This window comes from Aptenodytes forsteri, unplaced genomic scaffold (assembly GCF_000699145.1).
Source record: "Aptenodytes forsteri isolate BGI_AS27 unplaced genomic scaffold, ASM69914v1 Scaffold156, whole genome shotgun sequence".
NCBI lineage: Eukaryota > Metazoa > Chordata > Aves > Sphenisciformes > Spheniscidae > Aptenodytes > Aptenodytes forsteri.
The window spans coordinates 209,546-226,340 of record NW_008794166.1 but is presented as its reverse complement, the minus strand read 5'-3'; the positions used below and the strand labels follow the sequence as shown (position 1 = coordinate 226,340).

The following is a 16,795-nucleotide window of genomic DNA, read 5'->3' as shown; positions in this document are numbered from 1 at the left end:
TTGTGTTCAAGGCGTGCGCATGTTCTTTATTCTTCAGGCAAAGGACCAAAAAGAAACTTCCAACTTTTAAAGTGAAGTTCAGCAGTATTCTGTCACTTAATCTTTTCTTTCTCACTCCTTGTTGCCGAGTATTTACTTGCCTCTTCCAAATGACTTGTAATCTTGGATTTAGATTCTTTCAATGAATATAGCAAAACCGTGTGGGATTTCTTGCTCACTTTTCTGCTTTTTTTTTTTTTTCTTGTTACCTCTGCCTTAGGCTAAGCCATGACTTCAGGATCTGGGCATGTGGACTCCAAGGCTGAGCTCACTGCTTTGCTTGAGCAATGGGAGAAAGAACATGGCAGCGGGCAAGACATGGTCCCTATTCTCACCAGGTAAGATCTATTAAATAAATTTCCTAAATCTGAATATCTGAGGTTACTTGACAGCAGCTTTTACCATGTTTTTGCTTGAGGTTTTTACATACCTGATTACCTGTTGGTAATTCATTTTCTTGGTCTGGAAGTTGAACTTTAAGTGTGGTATTTAAATACACACAGTTTTTGCTAAGAAATTCATGTTGCAAAGATCTTACGCAGGCTGTCTCTAAAACATTAATTTAATTCTCTGAAATAATAGAAGTCAGAGGGATCCTTAAATAGTTGAAATAACTTTGGTGTCTTCACCTGAAGCTTGTAAAACGTTGATCAAGATCGAAAGCTATGAGAATGTTCCATCAGAGTGGTGGTGTGGGGTTTGTGATTGTAGTAACATTGGTCAGATTAAATGAAAAGATGAGAGCGACTCCTTGGATGAATCAAGGGGATTATATTGAGAAGACTTTATTGAAGCTCACAGGACATGTTTAAAGCAAAATTGTAAAACTTGATTAATTTTTTTTTTTTTTAAACTGGATGTTAATTGACTGGCATTGTATTGTATGTGTGAGGAAAATATTCCCTGGACCAATAAATTATTTTAGGAGACGCGTAGGTACATAGTAACACCACTGATTATAAAACGTCTTCTATTACAAGAGATATGTTTGAATTATCAATTGCATTTGTGGTTTCCCAAGCCAGGCCTCTCTTGGGTAAACTGGTATTACTCTTGCTCTAACAGGAGATTCACAGAAATTCCACCCAATTTCTCCTCACGCCTCTGCTGGCAGACCTGTGGCCTGCCTAGTGTGTGCAGGACGATTTACTCCACTTGTACATTAAGAGCAGTCCAGGTTTCTGCACTGCACTGCTCTGCATTGTTGGGTCAGACAAGTCAGTGCACAGATTCTGATCTGGCACTGGGTGGAAATAACAGGAATCTGGTGGAGCTTCTTTGCACAGATCTGTGCCATGCCTCACCTAGTGGGCACAACTTTTTTGCTGTTCTTACTGTGTTTTAAAAATAGCAGCACAGAAGAGGGAGATGCGCAGCAGAAAGCCAATCCTAAACACTTGAAAATGAGCAGGTTTTGAAAATCATGAGACATGTTTTGGTGTGTCTTTGTGTATTGTCTGATTTGTGTCTTGAAGGAGACGTGCTATTTCAAGGCTTTTTCTTGCAGGCATAAACAGCAGAAATTTACTATATTCTAAGAAATTTAAAGAAATTTGAATTAAACATGTCTTTTCTTGTGTTTATAGCAGTCTGGCACTTCTTGCTCCCCCTCAGCTCCTTGAGTTCCCTACGTTACTTATGCCCAGACAAGTCTGATAACTCTCTTTTTGTTCTCCGAGGTTTCTGTGCAGCAGGCAGAGTGGTTATGGATGGTGAAAGCTTGGGTGTTCTGGCTTTAGTGGAGATAATACAGATTTATTTAAGGTAGAGAGCAAGGGGATCTACTGGCTCTGGCAGAAGTTGGATTTACAGTGCTTCAGGTATCAATGAAAGCCATATGTCTGTTTGGAGTAGAGGGTTTTAGGTACAGCATAGGTTTGAAAGAATTTGCTGGAAGAGATGCTAGGAATCCTCACCAACTGGAGCTTGCATTAGCTGATGTCCTGAGGCAGAGTACTGCCCTTGCATGTTGTTTTAGACTTAAGGCAGAGGAAGCTGTGGTCGTGCTTGTTGGTGGGTGATGTTTTTCTACTCTTTCTGAGCTAAATGGAAGAAAACTTCCCTGTGTGGATGGGGGCCTGTTAAATGTGAGGCCAAGGCAGCATATGTGAGAGTGAGTGTTTCAACAGTAATAGGACAAGAACAGCAACAGTGTGGCTTATAGGCCACAGCTGAATTGTCACTTCTAAATAAGCTAGTTTTCTGGATTTACGAACTCCGGAGTGTTGGAAGGTATGAATTGAAGAAATTGCTTGGAAAGCATGTCAGCAAACAACAGATATTTAATATATATGGTTTTAAAAAAATACATATTATATATATAATATATATGGTTTTCAAAAAAATTGTCACTTGAAATGATCCTGCAAGAGCATTAGTTTGTAGTCTGGATGCAAGTCATGTCTGACCATTCTGGCAAATCCTGGGAGTCAGATCCTTCACTGCATTTCAAGAGCCTCTTTCATGAAGCATAAATTACATAAATCACATAAATCAGCAGCTCAACATCATACTTCATCTCCACAAAGCAAGCGTGTTGTGGTATGGGATCCTAGCGCATCTTACACTGTTGCAGTCTGTTGTAAAGGCTCAGGTTGGTCATTAATGCCAAATGATGGCATAGAGCAATATTAGGCTGGTTTTATATTATGCCATCGAGATTAGTGGGCGTCTCTCAAAGTTGACATACTTTTATGTACACCACTGCCCCTTCCTTCCCCACCCCCAAGGTGAGCTCAGTTTGTGGCAAGTGAAAATGAGGGTCTGACTAACTTTCCAAAGATGATTGCAAAGGCAGTTGTAAAGAGAAAAAAAAAAAAATTAGTCAGAAGTGGGGGGACAGAACCCCTACCCCCATGTAAAACCTAGATCTTGTCTGCAAACTGTGAAGTGGCTAGAGAACCAATATAATGCCAAGTGAACAAAGGAAATCTTGAAACCTGAATAAAAGTTCCGTGTTTTTGTGAATTGTTTTTTGTTAAAGCCCTGTGTACCAGGAGCCTATGTTATGAGGCAGGAAAGAGCTTTGTTAGTTGCTTGACTCTCCTGTTGCTTCAGCTGAGAATTGACAAAGCTGTTGATCTAGATAGATTCATCCAAGTCACTTCACAAACCACCTTTGTATGCATTAGTTAAAAAGAAGGGTATTATAAGCAAGCTATTTTTTTTTTTTTTTTTTTTCCTATTTGAAAGTGAATTTTAAAGAGGTAGTGCTTTTTTATTTTGGTCAAACAATTGTGACTAATTGTCTCAAAAAAACCCTGTAATTGGTGATTCATGTGCCTGTTTCATCTCGGCTGTGATAATGTTGTCGTCCCTGAAACCACTCAACAGCTTCAGTTAAAAAAAAGGGTATTTAAACCAAGTTTGTTTTTTTTTTTTTTTTTCTATTTGAAAGTGAATTTTAAAGAGGTAGTGCTTTTTTATTTTGGTCAAACAATTGTGACTAATTGTCTCAAAAAAACCCTGTAATTGGTGATTCATGTGCCTGTTTCATCTCGGCTGTGATAATGTTGTCGTCCCTGAAACCACTCAACAGCTTCAGCTGGCATGCTGTTTGGCTGCCTACCTAAACAGGATGGACTGATGAGAATGCTATGCTCACTTTCCATGCTTGCTTGTTAGTCCTTTCTGGCACACAATCAAAATGCTGATTATCACCTAAACAAGTCTAGGGTGCAGCTTCTCAACTCCCCATTTGTCCCAGTTGTCTGTCAGCAGGCACCCCTCAAGCTATTAATTCCCATGGAAAAAAAATGAGGAGCTGGCAGTGGAGTATTTAAGTAACTTGCTTTTGCCAGAAATTCATGAGAGCTCAAGCTGTGCCACCTGTTAGCAAGGGACACAACTTGCATCTCTTCACATTCAGGCTTACTAAAAGTAAATACTAGAACCCCACAGGATAAACAGTTTGCTGAAAGGTAATTGTCAGATCAGAGACAAGCAGGAAAGTTCTCTTCTCATTCCTGATAAGCTGATTTGCTGTTCTACAATCCGGGCAGGCTTCATAACATATTGGCATATTGTCATATTGGCAAGTCAGTGTAGTTCACAGAGGCAGGTCTAAGTATATTTTTGCCTCTAATTGTCCCTGGGAACACAGGATATTTTCTGGAAAGTAACGGGAATGGAGTAGAAGTCAGCTGCATTCTGTAAGGGAAATACCCTGTGAAAGATAAATATTTTTCCAGGGATTACTGCAGCCTTCCAGCAGTTTTCCCTCCCCTGTAGTAAACTCTGCCTAGATCACTACCCTGAGATATTAAGACCTGGTTTTAAAATGCTGTGCTGCACTAGATTCTCCGCCCCACTCTAGACCTCGCTAGAAGGGAGGGAATGAGATTTTATACCAAGGAAATAAGACTTAATTTGCTAATGTTTTTTGAATACTGCTCTTTATTTCACCTCAAACTGCATAAATTTCTGCTCTAACACTTTGTGGAGAAAGACAGTGGATGACTATGGAATTATTTATTGCTTGACCATGAGATAATCTCCCTCTTCTTGATTTTGTTTAAATAAAAAGAATAATTCGTTCCCTTACTGCTCATTCTAAATGAATTAGAGCATAGGATTTCTTGTGTCTGCTGAGGCTGCTTCTCAGTTTAGGGGAAGGCATAACTTCAAAACAACCTCCAGGTTTTTTTCTGATACAGAGGAGCGTTTAATGTATTTTGAAGGTCTATGAATAGGGAACTGGCTGAGTTTCTCCTTGTCTTATCCATTGCGGTAACTGATACATGCTAAAAAGTTGAGCTTCAATGGAGCTGAACGGATAAGCTGAATAGAGATTACACAAGACTTTATTAAATACTTTTATTATTACACAATATTATTAAAATGTAATATGCAGAAATAACAAAAAATTGTGTAGGCAGTTTGAATGGCTGCCCCTGCACAGGCTGAATAGGAAGGAGGACTAAGTCACCTGTTCAGGACTTGCTCTACTGCATAAGAAAGACTATGTGATGGTGAGAAGTACTACTCAAGCCCTTTATTTACTCTAGTTCTGTACAGTATGTGTCGTAGAACGTCACCAATTCTCTAACATGAGTAAATAAAAGGTATTGGCCCCTCCAGAGCGTCATGCTTGTTCATCACTGGCATGTTGATATGGGTTCAGCGTGTTTTAGAGGGGGGTGGGGGGGGAGATATTAGAGGCAAGTCTCTTTTCTCACCCCTCTATTGTGAACAGTCTGAAATCCTCTGGTGGCACTGAATACTGTTCAAATGGAAGTTGATGAGCTGTTTTATGGTACTTTGACAGATAGGCTATTGTGAGGAGCTGTGTACTAGGAGAAGACTGAGTGTGAACTCTGCTCATCTGATGATGTTCTTTCTGCAGAATGTCCGAGCTGATTGAGAAGGAGACTGAAGAGTACCGCAAAGGGGATCCAGACCCATTTGATGACCGACACCCAGGTAAGATGTCCTGAATGGTTTTGGCAGCACCAACTCTGTCACAGCAGATATGTGGTAATTCATATTTAAGAGTAAGCAATTTTTAGCCTGAATGTGCCCACTACTGATCAAGGTCTGATACTACTTTTGCACTGGGTGATTGTGCTCTGTAGTGCTGATATCTGGCAGTTTTGATGTTTGCTGCAAGATTTTGAGGCCCTGGGTAGAGTTTTGGAAGAGTGTTTCAGAGGCTGATTTCTGACATAAGGGTATGATCACGTTAACAAGTTGTAGTTAATGTGAAGTAGTAGGTGTTAGATGGACAGAGAAGGCAGTCTGTCTCAGAAGATCTTGAATTTGCTGCTCAGTAAGTGCAGTGCTTTAGAATAGTTACATACAGCCACTGATGCTTTTTATTTTGGTTGGTTTTTTGGGGTTTTGGGGGATTTTTTTGGAGATTACTTATTTCCAAGTCACTGGAACAGTTTGCCTGGCATCTGCATCTTCACTGTCTACAGAAATGACAGTTCCGTGCTGTTGCACCACTAAAATGTGTTGTGCTTTGACTAGTAGGCATTCTAGGGAGGTAATGCCTGCTAGAAAAAATGTTAAGTCAGTGAATAATTCAAATTATTTCTTCTGTAATTTTCCTTCTGAGAAAGGTCCTGCTAACTAGAGTATTCCACAACCAATTTGAAGTTAGCAGTTCAGTATTAATCTTGACATCTTGAGGTAGGTAGATAAGTCTTTTCCCCTTTCTCCCACAGGTCGAGCGGACCCAGAGTGCATGCTTGGTCACTTACTGAGGATACTTTTCAAGAATGATGATTTTATGAATGCGGTAGGTTTGTTCCGAGAACTGTATCTGTCAATTCCTGACACCTTCTTATGGTTTTTGTTTACTCTGTGCTTGTTGACCTCAGTACTTGTTTAATACTTATTTTACCGGTGTAGGGACTATCTCTTCCATAGCAGTGGTTTTTAAAATGGGGTTAAGTGTGACTCATTTGCCACTGTTGAAGTGACTCAAGGAAAGGGGAGTTCATGAACTGTTCAGGAGTGCTGGAATATGTGTAATAACACTTGAATTAGTTCTTCTCAAGGTTTATCAGTCTCTTTAAAGAAAATTTAGCTCCTCTAATACAAGTTTAAACGCATAATTAATTTCTGTAATGGAAATTAATACCACTAATTCCAATGCCTTGTCTCTGACTACTTGGAAATGCTGGACTGCCTGTAGGAGCAGAGGAGTATGTCAGCTCTAGAAGACTCAGGCAGAGGATTAAGAGGCAAGAATCTGGCTTTCCTCTTGCATTGCTATACTCTAACATGAGTTAATAGCTAGAATTTTTGTTACCTTCACCTCCCTGCAAGTACCTGTATCAGTACACATTGCTGTAAGGATTCTGACAGATTGCTTGCATGTAGCTTTCTGTCTTAAACTGCAAGCAATAAGCAAACATAAATGCTATTAAAAATGTACATTTTTAATGTTTTGGTTTTTTTTAGGCATTTGTCTTTACAAATCAGTTCAAGATAGATACTTAGTGAACAGCAGATTAGAGGGGAATTCTGCTTCTCTGAGAAGTAATTTTAACTTCTGAGACACTGGAGGGAGCAGGTTAAAGGCTAGTCATCTTGAGATCCAGGGCTTACGTACTGACATTTCTTACTTATTGTTTTGCTGCTGTGGGAGTTGTAAGGCTTTCACTGCACTGGTTTTGGTCAGAGTTGAATTTCAAACCAATGCTGTTCCTGATCTTTTCTAGCTAGTGAATGCTTATGTGATGACAAGCAGAGAACCTCCATTAAACACTGCAGCCTGCAGACTTCTTCTGGATATCATGCCGGGACTGGAAACAGCTGTTGTCTTTCAGGAAAAGGTATCATCTGTATTAAGGCTTGGTTTATAAGCTTGGTGTATTATGTACTCCAACAGTTATTCCCATAGGAGAAACCAGTAAAAAGCCATATTGAAGTCCTGTCTCTGGGAGACAATCTATTCAATCTTACTAATGGTTTGGGGCTTTTTGATCTTGGCTTGTTCAGCTGATCAAATCTTGGGTATTTTGCAGCTTTTAAGGTATAACAGAACTGATTCAAACAGAGGAGCTGGAACTTAATGTAATGTTTTGGGAAATGTTATAATTTGAATTGTTATTTTATAGACCTGTGAATGGAGCAGGCCGTATAGAACGTGAAGACTTGCTGCAGGAGTCTTGCCCAGTAATCCCCAGCTACAGCAGAGTGGTAGCATTATTAGAGCTAAGTGATAAGCAAGTCATACTTTAACTAAGCACTCTAAAATCCACATGCTTTGTGGGGATTATCTGGAACTGTGATGGACAGCTGAATCAGACTTCTGTATGTTGACAAGTGTGGTTTTCTGAAGGAATGCAGAGAGAGTTGAAAGTGAGCAGAAGGTCGATTTCACTCTGAGCCACAGTGACCTCATCTGTAAAAATTAATGTAATGTTTTTCTGAAGTTTGGAAATCAGGTAGTGCTTTATATAAAAGTTCTAAATTAATTTCTTTACTGTTGGAAATATGGATATGAATTCTAAAGCATGATAAAAGGAAAGAATAATGTGCTCCCTTTGTGAAGGATTGAATTTAATTTGAGATCTTTATGGTCTGTCCAAAGGCTAAGGCTTTGAGACTTCGATCAAAAAAATTAAAAGCAAAACAATTGTTCCCTATTTGTGGAGGATATAGCTTTTTTTCAGAGACTAAATCTCTCTGTAAATTGAAATTAAATTTTTAAGTTAAGTTTTGCACTTAAGGACTTTTTTACTTTTTGACTTGAGAATATATAGACCTCTGTTATGGCACTTTGGGTTCCTGTATGTAGGAGGCTTTAGGATAGCTCACAAATCTGTTTGAAGAAGGCACTGTTATGGTCATAAAGAGGCCCTCTAGGGGCCAAGCTGTTTCACATCTCATCGATTTTATTTATTTTTTTAAATGATGTAAGAGCATTTAAATAATAATGCAATTTTTTTTAAATATGTAACAGGCAACTCTTTAAAAATCTGTAAGCTGAGAGTTCTCATTGAAATGTCTATGATCTTTTATTGTATTATACCCGTGGTTCAAATTATGTGCAAAATTCCTGTCACGATAACGATGTGTTGTATGATGTTTCAAAATCCAATAGTGATTTAGAGGAAAAAAAAGAATCTTTCATTCTAGCTCATTGTCTTTTAATGGACTGTTTTAATTTTAATTAACACTTATCCAGCCTTGGTAAGAAAAATGGCATGGCAGTCTATGTTCAAACACTGCTGATTTTGTTACTATTAAAAATATTAACCATATTTAACATTAAGATTTGCATATGTGCAGATTGATATACTTACATGCATTTCTCTCTTCTCCAAACATTATGGATTTCTGACTATGTTGAAAACTGTTCTTTTGGTTGGTGAGTAGTCATTAGTGTAAAGAGTTCCTCTGGCACCAGCTAGCTTGCTTATCTAAATGACTTTTCAATTTATCCCTAGTAAGCTTTTAGTGAAATGTAAGAAATTTAGCCAAATTCCGTTCTACTTGGTGTAAGTTCAACACGGATTCTTTGAAATCTGCTAAATTGCTGGAGATGTATATTAGTGAAAGTGACAGGAGCTTTGGGCTTTGTTTGTTTTGACTAATCAATTTGTAGTGTTTTGCTACTTCCTAGGCAGTAGGTTGACTGGCCACTTCAGAAGACTTTTGCAGGCGTGCAAATCCTGATTCCAAATATCTGATGCCTGGGGATAGTTTTATGCAGCTTAAAATGTTAGATTTTTTTTTTCTTTTTTTGCTTCCAGATATTTTTAAATCTTGACTCATGTAATTGGTAGGAAATCTAGCCTGGTCATTACTACAGATAGGGATAATTGTTACCAACAGATGCTTTCACTGGGACTGAGAAGTTAAAAATGAAATATAACTGTTGGAATTGCTTTCTTATTTTCTTCGTTCTAGGAAGGCATAGTTGAAAATCTCTTTAAGTGGGCGCGAGAGGCTGATCAGCCACTACGGACATATGCAACGGGGCTATTAGGAGGAGCTATGGAAAACCAAGATATTGCTGCAAATTACAGGGACGAGAACTCACAATTGGTAATGATCTCTTGATCGCTTTCCTTTTTTAGAGGGAAGATACCTTTACTTTTTTTTTATTTTTTTATTTGTGGGGAGCTCACATTCATGAGTTAATGTATGGGTCTTACAGCGGTTATAATAATATCTGTAAGAGTCAATAGCTCATGCTTTCCATCCTTTCCTGACCATGCATTTGCTGAGGCTGCGGCCTGATTATTCTGTTATACCAGTTGTGTTAAAAATGCCAATGGAAACCTAAGAAGGCAAAAATAGGACTTATATTCATAGCTTCCTTAAAGAAAAATTTTCAGAAGCTTTACATCTGTAACTATTGCATGTCATGACTTACATACTGGACAGGGATTTTAAAATGAAAGGTAAATCAACATGGGGACAACTTAATAGGAAATTGCATTCAATTCTATTGTAAACCTTTCATCAGTTTAGTGTTGATTCTGTATGATGTTTATCGGCAATTGAGATGACTTTCGGAAGGAGGTAGGATAGGCAAATTTGTCTCCCAGGACGGTGTACAGTGTGTTGAAGCATAGGTGAATTCTAATTCTTGCACAGATAAGGCCTTTAAAAGTAAAAGCGTGGCCTTAGGTTTTGTGGAACTGCAATTTATCAAAGCGGCTGTTTCGAAAGGGAATGTTGCCTTTATTCTAGGCTAGGCAGAGGTGATGGAAGAATGGTGGAAGATGATACGTGGTTCTGTTAGCACGAATATAGCTCATCTGCTCTTAATGGCTTTTAAGCCACTCCTTTCTCATTCAGGAGACTAGGTGCTGATATTTTAGAATTAAAGTAGTTTGTAGCAAAAAGGATTGGGGTTTTCTTATTCACTTTGAAATCATATTTCCATGGGCAAATGTACACCACAGCATGCTTGACACTTCTAGCTGTGGAGTTGGTTATATGATAAGAACAAAAAATACGGTCAATGTGAGCTGCGTGACCAAAGCAGGAAGTGTATTCTCATGCGTTCTTCTTTTCTGAAACAGGTGGCCTTGGTGCTTCGACGGCTACGAGAGTTACAGGTTACTGAAATGACTACAAAACAAGACAACAAGCGTCCCAGCCCTCGGAAAGTGCCATCAGATCCTCTGCTGCCTCTAGATGAAGAGGCTGTGGATATGGATTATGGGGAGATGGCAGTGGATGGAGAGCAAGAGGAAGTTTCTGGGGATATGGAGATCTCCTTTCATCTTGATTCAAGTCACAAGACCAGTAGCAGAGTAAACTCTGCTACAAAGCTAGATGATGGGGGACTGAGAAAAAGCAAATCAGGGAAACAGCATGAAAGAGACGGCTTCCGGAAGGCCAAGCAAAAGCTGGGCTTCTCTGCTTCAGAACCAGAGCGGATGTTTGTTGAACTGTCGAACAGCAGCTGGTCAGAAATGTCCCCGTGGGTGATTGGCACTAATTATACACTTTACCCTTTGACTCCTGCCATAGAGCAGAGGCTAATTCTTCAGTACCTGACTCCCTTAGGGGAGTACCAAGAGGTGAGCCTATGAAGGTGGGAGGAAGCACTCTCTGCTTGAATTCTCCTGACAAAACGATGAGTGGTATTGTCGGGAAAAATTTGCAGAACTGCTATACCGCTCTCTGATGTTTCCTGATATGATTAGGATCAGTAACCTTTCCTGAGTTGTTGATGACTCTCAAATTGATGAAGTCGTTAGTTTGAGTATTACCTCGTAGGTAATACTCAAACCTGAACCTAGCAGGTGTGTGGTCTAGTAGTTGGAGCATGGGACTAGGAATTTTATTCCTGGTTATTGTTAAATTCGGTGATTGTTTACATGACGCAGGGCAAGTCGCTTTGTTTGAAATACAGACATTTTTCCTGTTTCCTCTGGGGGATGTGGGAGACCCATGCAATTAAAAGTCTGAAGAAATAATGAACTTGAAATTCTAAATGAAGTGGTTTGTGTAACCTCTGCAGGAGTTCTGATGAGAAATGGCAGTGTCCATGTTATGCAGATGCTTTTGAAAGCTATTGTTACTTACATGGACAAAGTGGTTGGGCAGTGTCAGATTTACTGAAGTCTGTGTCCTTTTTCCTTTTTTTTTTTTAAAACCGTAAAACTCAAGTTAGCATAGGTCTGCAGGCCACCTTTATCTCTGTCTAATCCTTTTTTAGGTGGTTTAACTTAATTTGAAATAGAACAAAGTAACACGTTTTTGCTTTGTGATATGTGTTATGTGTGTGTGCGCACATGTGTGCCTTGCTCCTGTGAGAGCCAAAGAAACCATTATCCCCCTAATACCCTGCATGCTGACTGGATCACTTCATATGCCAGCAATGATAGGATATAAAAATAGGAATTAATACTATAAAGCTGTTACACAAAGAGTTATGCGAAGGGTTTTGGTTTGTTGCCCTGCTCTCCTGTTTTTTTCTGTTCAGTTGTTGGGTAGCTGTCTTTGCACAGATGGAAAGTGGAACCTATCGCCAGGGTGGTATCTGTGTGGACTTGCCATAGCCGCACTTGAAGGAGAGTCTTAAGATTTCCATGTGGCAGCTGTCATGCACCTTGCTGCATTCAGCAGATGTATTACAAGAGGTCTGTTAACCTTTATTGCTTCCTATGGATGGAGGTGGTTACCACTGACCTCTCATAACAGGTATCTGCCAATAGGGGAAAATTGGGGGTTTGAGAGAGTAAAAACCAAAACAGACCTTGTATTTCCCATGAAACATTCAGCTAGTCTCCCATTTTTATTTTTCTCAGCTACTACCCATCTTTATGCAACTGGGATCAAGGGAGCTGATGATGTACTACATAGATTTGAAGCGAACCAACGATGTGCTGCTCACTTTTGAAGCCCTTAAGGTAAATTACTTTCATAATGCATAAAATGTACCATAAACATTGTAAAAGCATTGAATATATGTCTGCTGCATGTGTCAAAGGCAAATGCTCACCTTCTTTAGGCCTGTGTATCTTGCAGCATTCCCTGGGATTGGAATTGGCTTTCACTCAACTTGAATGCATTGCAGTTTTGTTTTTATAACTTTCAAGTATTTAAAATAAAAAAAAAAGAAAAGGGGGGAGGGGATGATAAAAAGATCTTAATTGTGCAGGAAGTGCTGTTAATTTCACCTGCCATCTGCCTATCTGAAGGTGATAAAAATTCCTTTTTCTGTCAAATGCTTGTGTTCCTGCTGCCCTTAGATGGCATTCCTGAGTTGTTCCACTGCCTGTCATCTCAAGGGATATTTGTGAGGGGTAAGAAGCATAAGCGTCTTGCTCTCCCAGAAGCCCCAGCATGACATCTCTGAGCTTAATGTTTGAAATACAATAGTTTTGTGGGGTAGTCTTTAGGTTAGCTCCGCAAGGTACAAAACCACACAGAATAACCTTATTCAAGCCAAACCTGCAGTGCAGCAGCACAAGTTAAATTTTTCTGTGCGTTCTTTCCCTCTTTCACAGTAACTTCTCTGCCTCTGGTCCTCCAGTGTCATCTTTCTCTCAGTTTCATTGTCATTTGTCTGAGAATTTATTTCCAAGGAGCAGTGTTCCTACAAAAGGTGTAGGTTACCTCAGTTGGGAGTGGGGCTGGGGTTTACAGTGTTTCTTACCGTTTCCTCCTAAGGTGTTGGTAATACAGAAAAGTAAAGTGTAGTAAACTTCAGTGCAGCTGCAGACTTCAGTTTTAACAATAGTCTTTAAACTTCATTTTGTAAAATTCTTCTTGCCAGCAATATGGCATATACAAAGTTTGAATGCAAATTTAAATATTTCTTAGTGATAATAGAAACTGCTAATATGAAAAGAATAGGAAGACTTAATGTGGCCTATTGGATAATTTCTGAGTTGCTCTGCTTTTCTTGTATTTCTTTTGCAAGATGTGTAAAACAAAGTGATAATGCCTTTTTTGCTGTTGTCATTGGAATAAATACTGCTTTCTGCAGTTAAACATAATGGGAGGAGGAAATAAAGTGGACAAAGCTCGGAGTGCTTGTTTTTTCTGCCATCTGTTTTGCTGTGGGGCGGGGGTGGAATTGATGACAGTTTGAAGAATTCCAGTCTAATCTGCTTTTATCCTTCCTTAGCATTTGGCATCATTGCTGCTGCACAACAAGTTTGCAACGGAGTTTGTTGCTCATGGAGGAGTGCAAAAGTTGCTGGAGATTCCTCGTCCTTCCATGGCAGCAACAGGGGTCTCCATGTGCTTATATTATTTGTCTTACAATCAAGATGCCATGGAGAGGGTAAGAGGCATTCAACTGCAGTGATTTCTGTCGTTTCAAACAGTGAATTAACATCTAAGCTAAAAGGCAAATTTATATAGAAGACTTTGGTATGTGCAGAGGCAATAGGAAGTATATAAATAATGGTGTATTTGAGTGTTTTGTTTCAAGGGTGTGGATTTCAGTTCCTAGGGAATTAACTGAAGACCTCTGTCTTGTTGGCATCGTCTCAGTACTTTCACCACCCCTTTCATCCTATTACTCCCTCTTTCCCTCAAAAAAAGGAAAAACGACTCCATTCTCATTTGTCTTTCCTTTCCCGTCTGTTCCAACGGACTCCTATACCTGAGATTGTTTTCTCCATGCACAGTCCCAGTCTGGATAGCTTCAGTGTTACACAATACCTCAGTCAGATTCCAGACAGCAGCGCAACTTCTGTGGTGGTGGTAGAGTGCAGCAGAAGACTAATGCAGGTCAGGTCTGCATTGTGCAGAAAATCAAATTAAATGACTCTAAGGGTTCTCTGTGGCCTGAGCTTATGAATATTGAAACTGATAATGAAGGCAATGTTCCTCACCTCATATTTTAACATAGAAAAAAATTCTTAAAAGAAATCCTCCTCTCAGTTCAGTAGTATTCCTCCAGCGAGCATCCCTTCGGACAGGTTGATATGGCGGTCCACCCTTAAGCTTCAGTTTCCCAGGTACTTTAAACAGTGATTGTATTTCCTTTTTTATTTTTTTGTACTGGCAGCAGCACGCGTGTGCTGAACCAGATCTAGGAACTGATCCAGTTTATTCTAAAGTTGCTACCATTCAAGAAAAAAAGATGAACTTTCAGCTTGTGAGCATTAGTACTGGCATATGGTAGCAGCTGGCTCTAAGATTCATTCAAAGCAACTGCAAAGTTGTAGCCTTAAGCCTTCCAACTCTGCTCTGCTTTGAGTGATGGCTTTTGATTCCTGGCTTGTCCCTGGCATTGTCTAGTATTCCCCACCCCCCCAGCTGAAAATGGAAGCAGTTAAACTAGTAACTGTACATTTCTGCTTATTCTTTCCTAGTCTTTGATGCTGTCTGAATGTGTGTTGTGTTTTTAACGTGCTTAACACTCCTGAGCACATAGAGGCTGGACTGGTAGTGGTTGTTTAAGGCTGTATCTGTATAGATTCTGCTGGCATTTGTGTTCTGCAGGCATTCGTATGAGCGAGTTCAGAAACCTTTTGGTAATCACAGTTGATCAGGACTGTCTGTGCCCTGTATTACATCTCTCTTATGAGGGCAAGAAAGGTGAAATGGCCATAAATGTTCCCTCCACTTCTTTTTGCCCATTATGTTGGAAAGATGGACCCTGGCTGCACATGACCTGCTTTGGTGTTTCTCTGAACTTTTCATGAGAACTCTCTATGGTCCCTTTTTTCCCTTCTTTCCCCCCCCCCCCCCGATTCCACTTTCTGCTTGCCTGGCTCCTCAAAAGGAAAACCAAAAGCTGTGACAGGGTGCTGCATGAGGATTCCTTCTGCTTGACATCCTCAGGCCATGTCATAAAACCATGCAGCTGTTTTGTGGTGACACTGTCTCATCTGCCAGATGTTATCCCCAATATCTACAGATACCAGGTAGAGCAGGTTTCTGTGGTACATTCCTCTCGTCTTTGGATTTCAGAGGAAGCCAATTTCAAGGGGCAGTCCCTTGTCACTTAGTCCATGCCAAGCCTCAGGTCTTGGGGTGGAAGCAAGGCTGGAGCTGGTAGCACTGTATTCTCTGAATATGTCCAACACCAGCAGAGAAGAGACCAAAAAAATCTGTTAACTTGGCATACAGCAGCTGGTGCCAGTGCTTTAGCTCCCTGTGCTGTTCCTCTTGGCGCTGACCCTGGCAGAGGGTTCAGAGTTCCTCATCATTAGAAGCTAACAACCGTATGCAAAAGTGCAGCTCTGAGCACATGGTCTGCACATCTCAGAGGCAGGGTCTGAGAAAAGAAAAAGACCAGCTCCGTTGTCTATTTCCAGAGAAAGTCAAGCTTTAGATTTGCATTTGATGATCCTTGCAATTCCCCTAGACTTCAGTGCTACCAGAGCTTGCTGGAACTTCAACCTAGTGTGTAATGCTGTTACACTGAGAAGAATTTTTGTTTCTTCAGTGGAAGCTTTTTCTTCTTTCTCTGCCTCTAGTGAAGCATTCTTTGGATAGCTTGAAGTGGTACGGAGAAGGACTCTCTGGAATTATACTACATTAAGACTGCTGTATTTATTGTGTTTAGGTCTGGGAATGGACAAATTGCTAGTCCTGCGTTGCCACATCATGGCCTTTATTGGTCTCACTGGGGCTTTCTTTTACTGGTCTGGAAATGGGACTTTTTATTTCATGTCTCAGATGTCCCAAGTCAAGCTGGGAGTAACTGATATTTGTCCTCTGTCTGTTTGCCCCTCAAAGAACCCTCATTCTCCTTGGACAAATTCTCTTCAGCAATCTGAAGTCGTTCTCAAGAATGTTCTTTTGCTTTCTAGGTGTGCATGCACCCCCATAATGTGCTTTCAGATGTAGTAAACTACACCTTATGGCTAATGGAGTGCTCCCATGCCTCAGGCTGCTGCCATGCTACCATGTTCTTCTCCATTTGCTTCTCCTTCCGTGCTGTCCTGGAGCTCTTTGACAGGCATGATGGCCTTCGACGTCTGGTTAACCTGGTAAGGCTTGTAGTTTTATGTGGTGAACAGGGTTTTAGTGTTGGGTTTTGCACCCTTTACAGTGCAACTGTGGAGAATTCTGTTCTTGTTTTGTTTGTTGGGTTTTTTTTCTCTCCTAAATTCCCAAGAGGTGGAGAGGTGGGGTGAGTTTTCTAAGCAACAGACATGTGGATCCCTTCATCTTTATTCTTTTTCTTATTATTATGATCATTGTCCGGAGACTTGTTACCCTTTGAGAGCTTTTTGGTGCAACTCTTGGGTTAAGCAGCACTTACTTACACAGTGGTGGCTTAGCAGTAGTTAAAATGTTTCTCGCCATTCCACACACATGTGGTATTGCCGTGCACCCTTTTGGATGCAGATACAGCCAGCCTTGTTCC

The 16,795-nt window shown here is 40.2% G+C and overlaps 1 protein-coding gene across 1 annotated transcript in view; it reads left to right on the top strand.

The window, feature by feature from the left end:
- The first annotated feature begins 265 nt into the window (after positions 1-265).
- The window catches only part of DCAF1 (DDB1 and CUL4 associated factor 1), a 48,819-nt gene continuing 32,289 nt past the window's right edge, over positions 266-16,795 (top strand). The window contains exons 1-9 of the mRNA XM_009281073.1: positions 266-377; positions 5,384-5,460; positions 6,207-6,280; positions 7,209-7,322; positions 9,406-9,543; positions 10,530-11,033; positions 12,267-12,368; positions 13,592-13,750; positions 16,236-16,415. Of these exons, the coding sequence (XP_009279348.1) occupies positions 268-377; positions 5,384-5,460; positions 6,207-6,280; positions 7,209-7,322; positions 9,406-9,543; positions 10,530-11,033; positions 12,267-12,368; positions 13,592-13,750; positions 16,236-16,415 (1,458 nt within the window). The 5' untranslated portion in view covers positions 266-267. The remainder of the gene's footprint in view (positions 378-5,383; positions 5,461-6,206; positions 6,281-7,208; positions 7,323-9,405; positions 9,544-10,529; positions 11,034-12,266; positions 12,369-13,591; positions 13,751-16,235; positions 16,416-16,795) is intronic.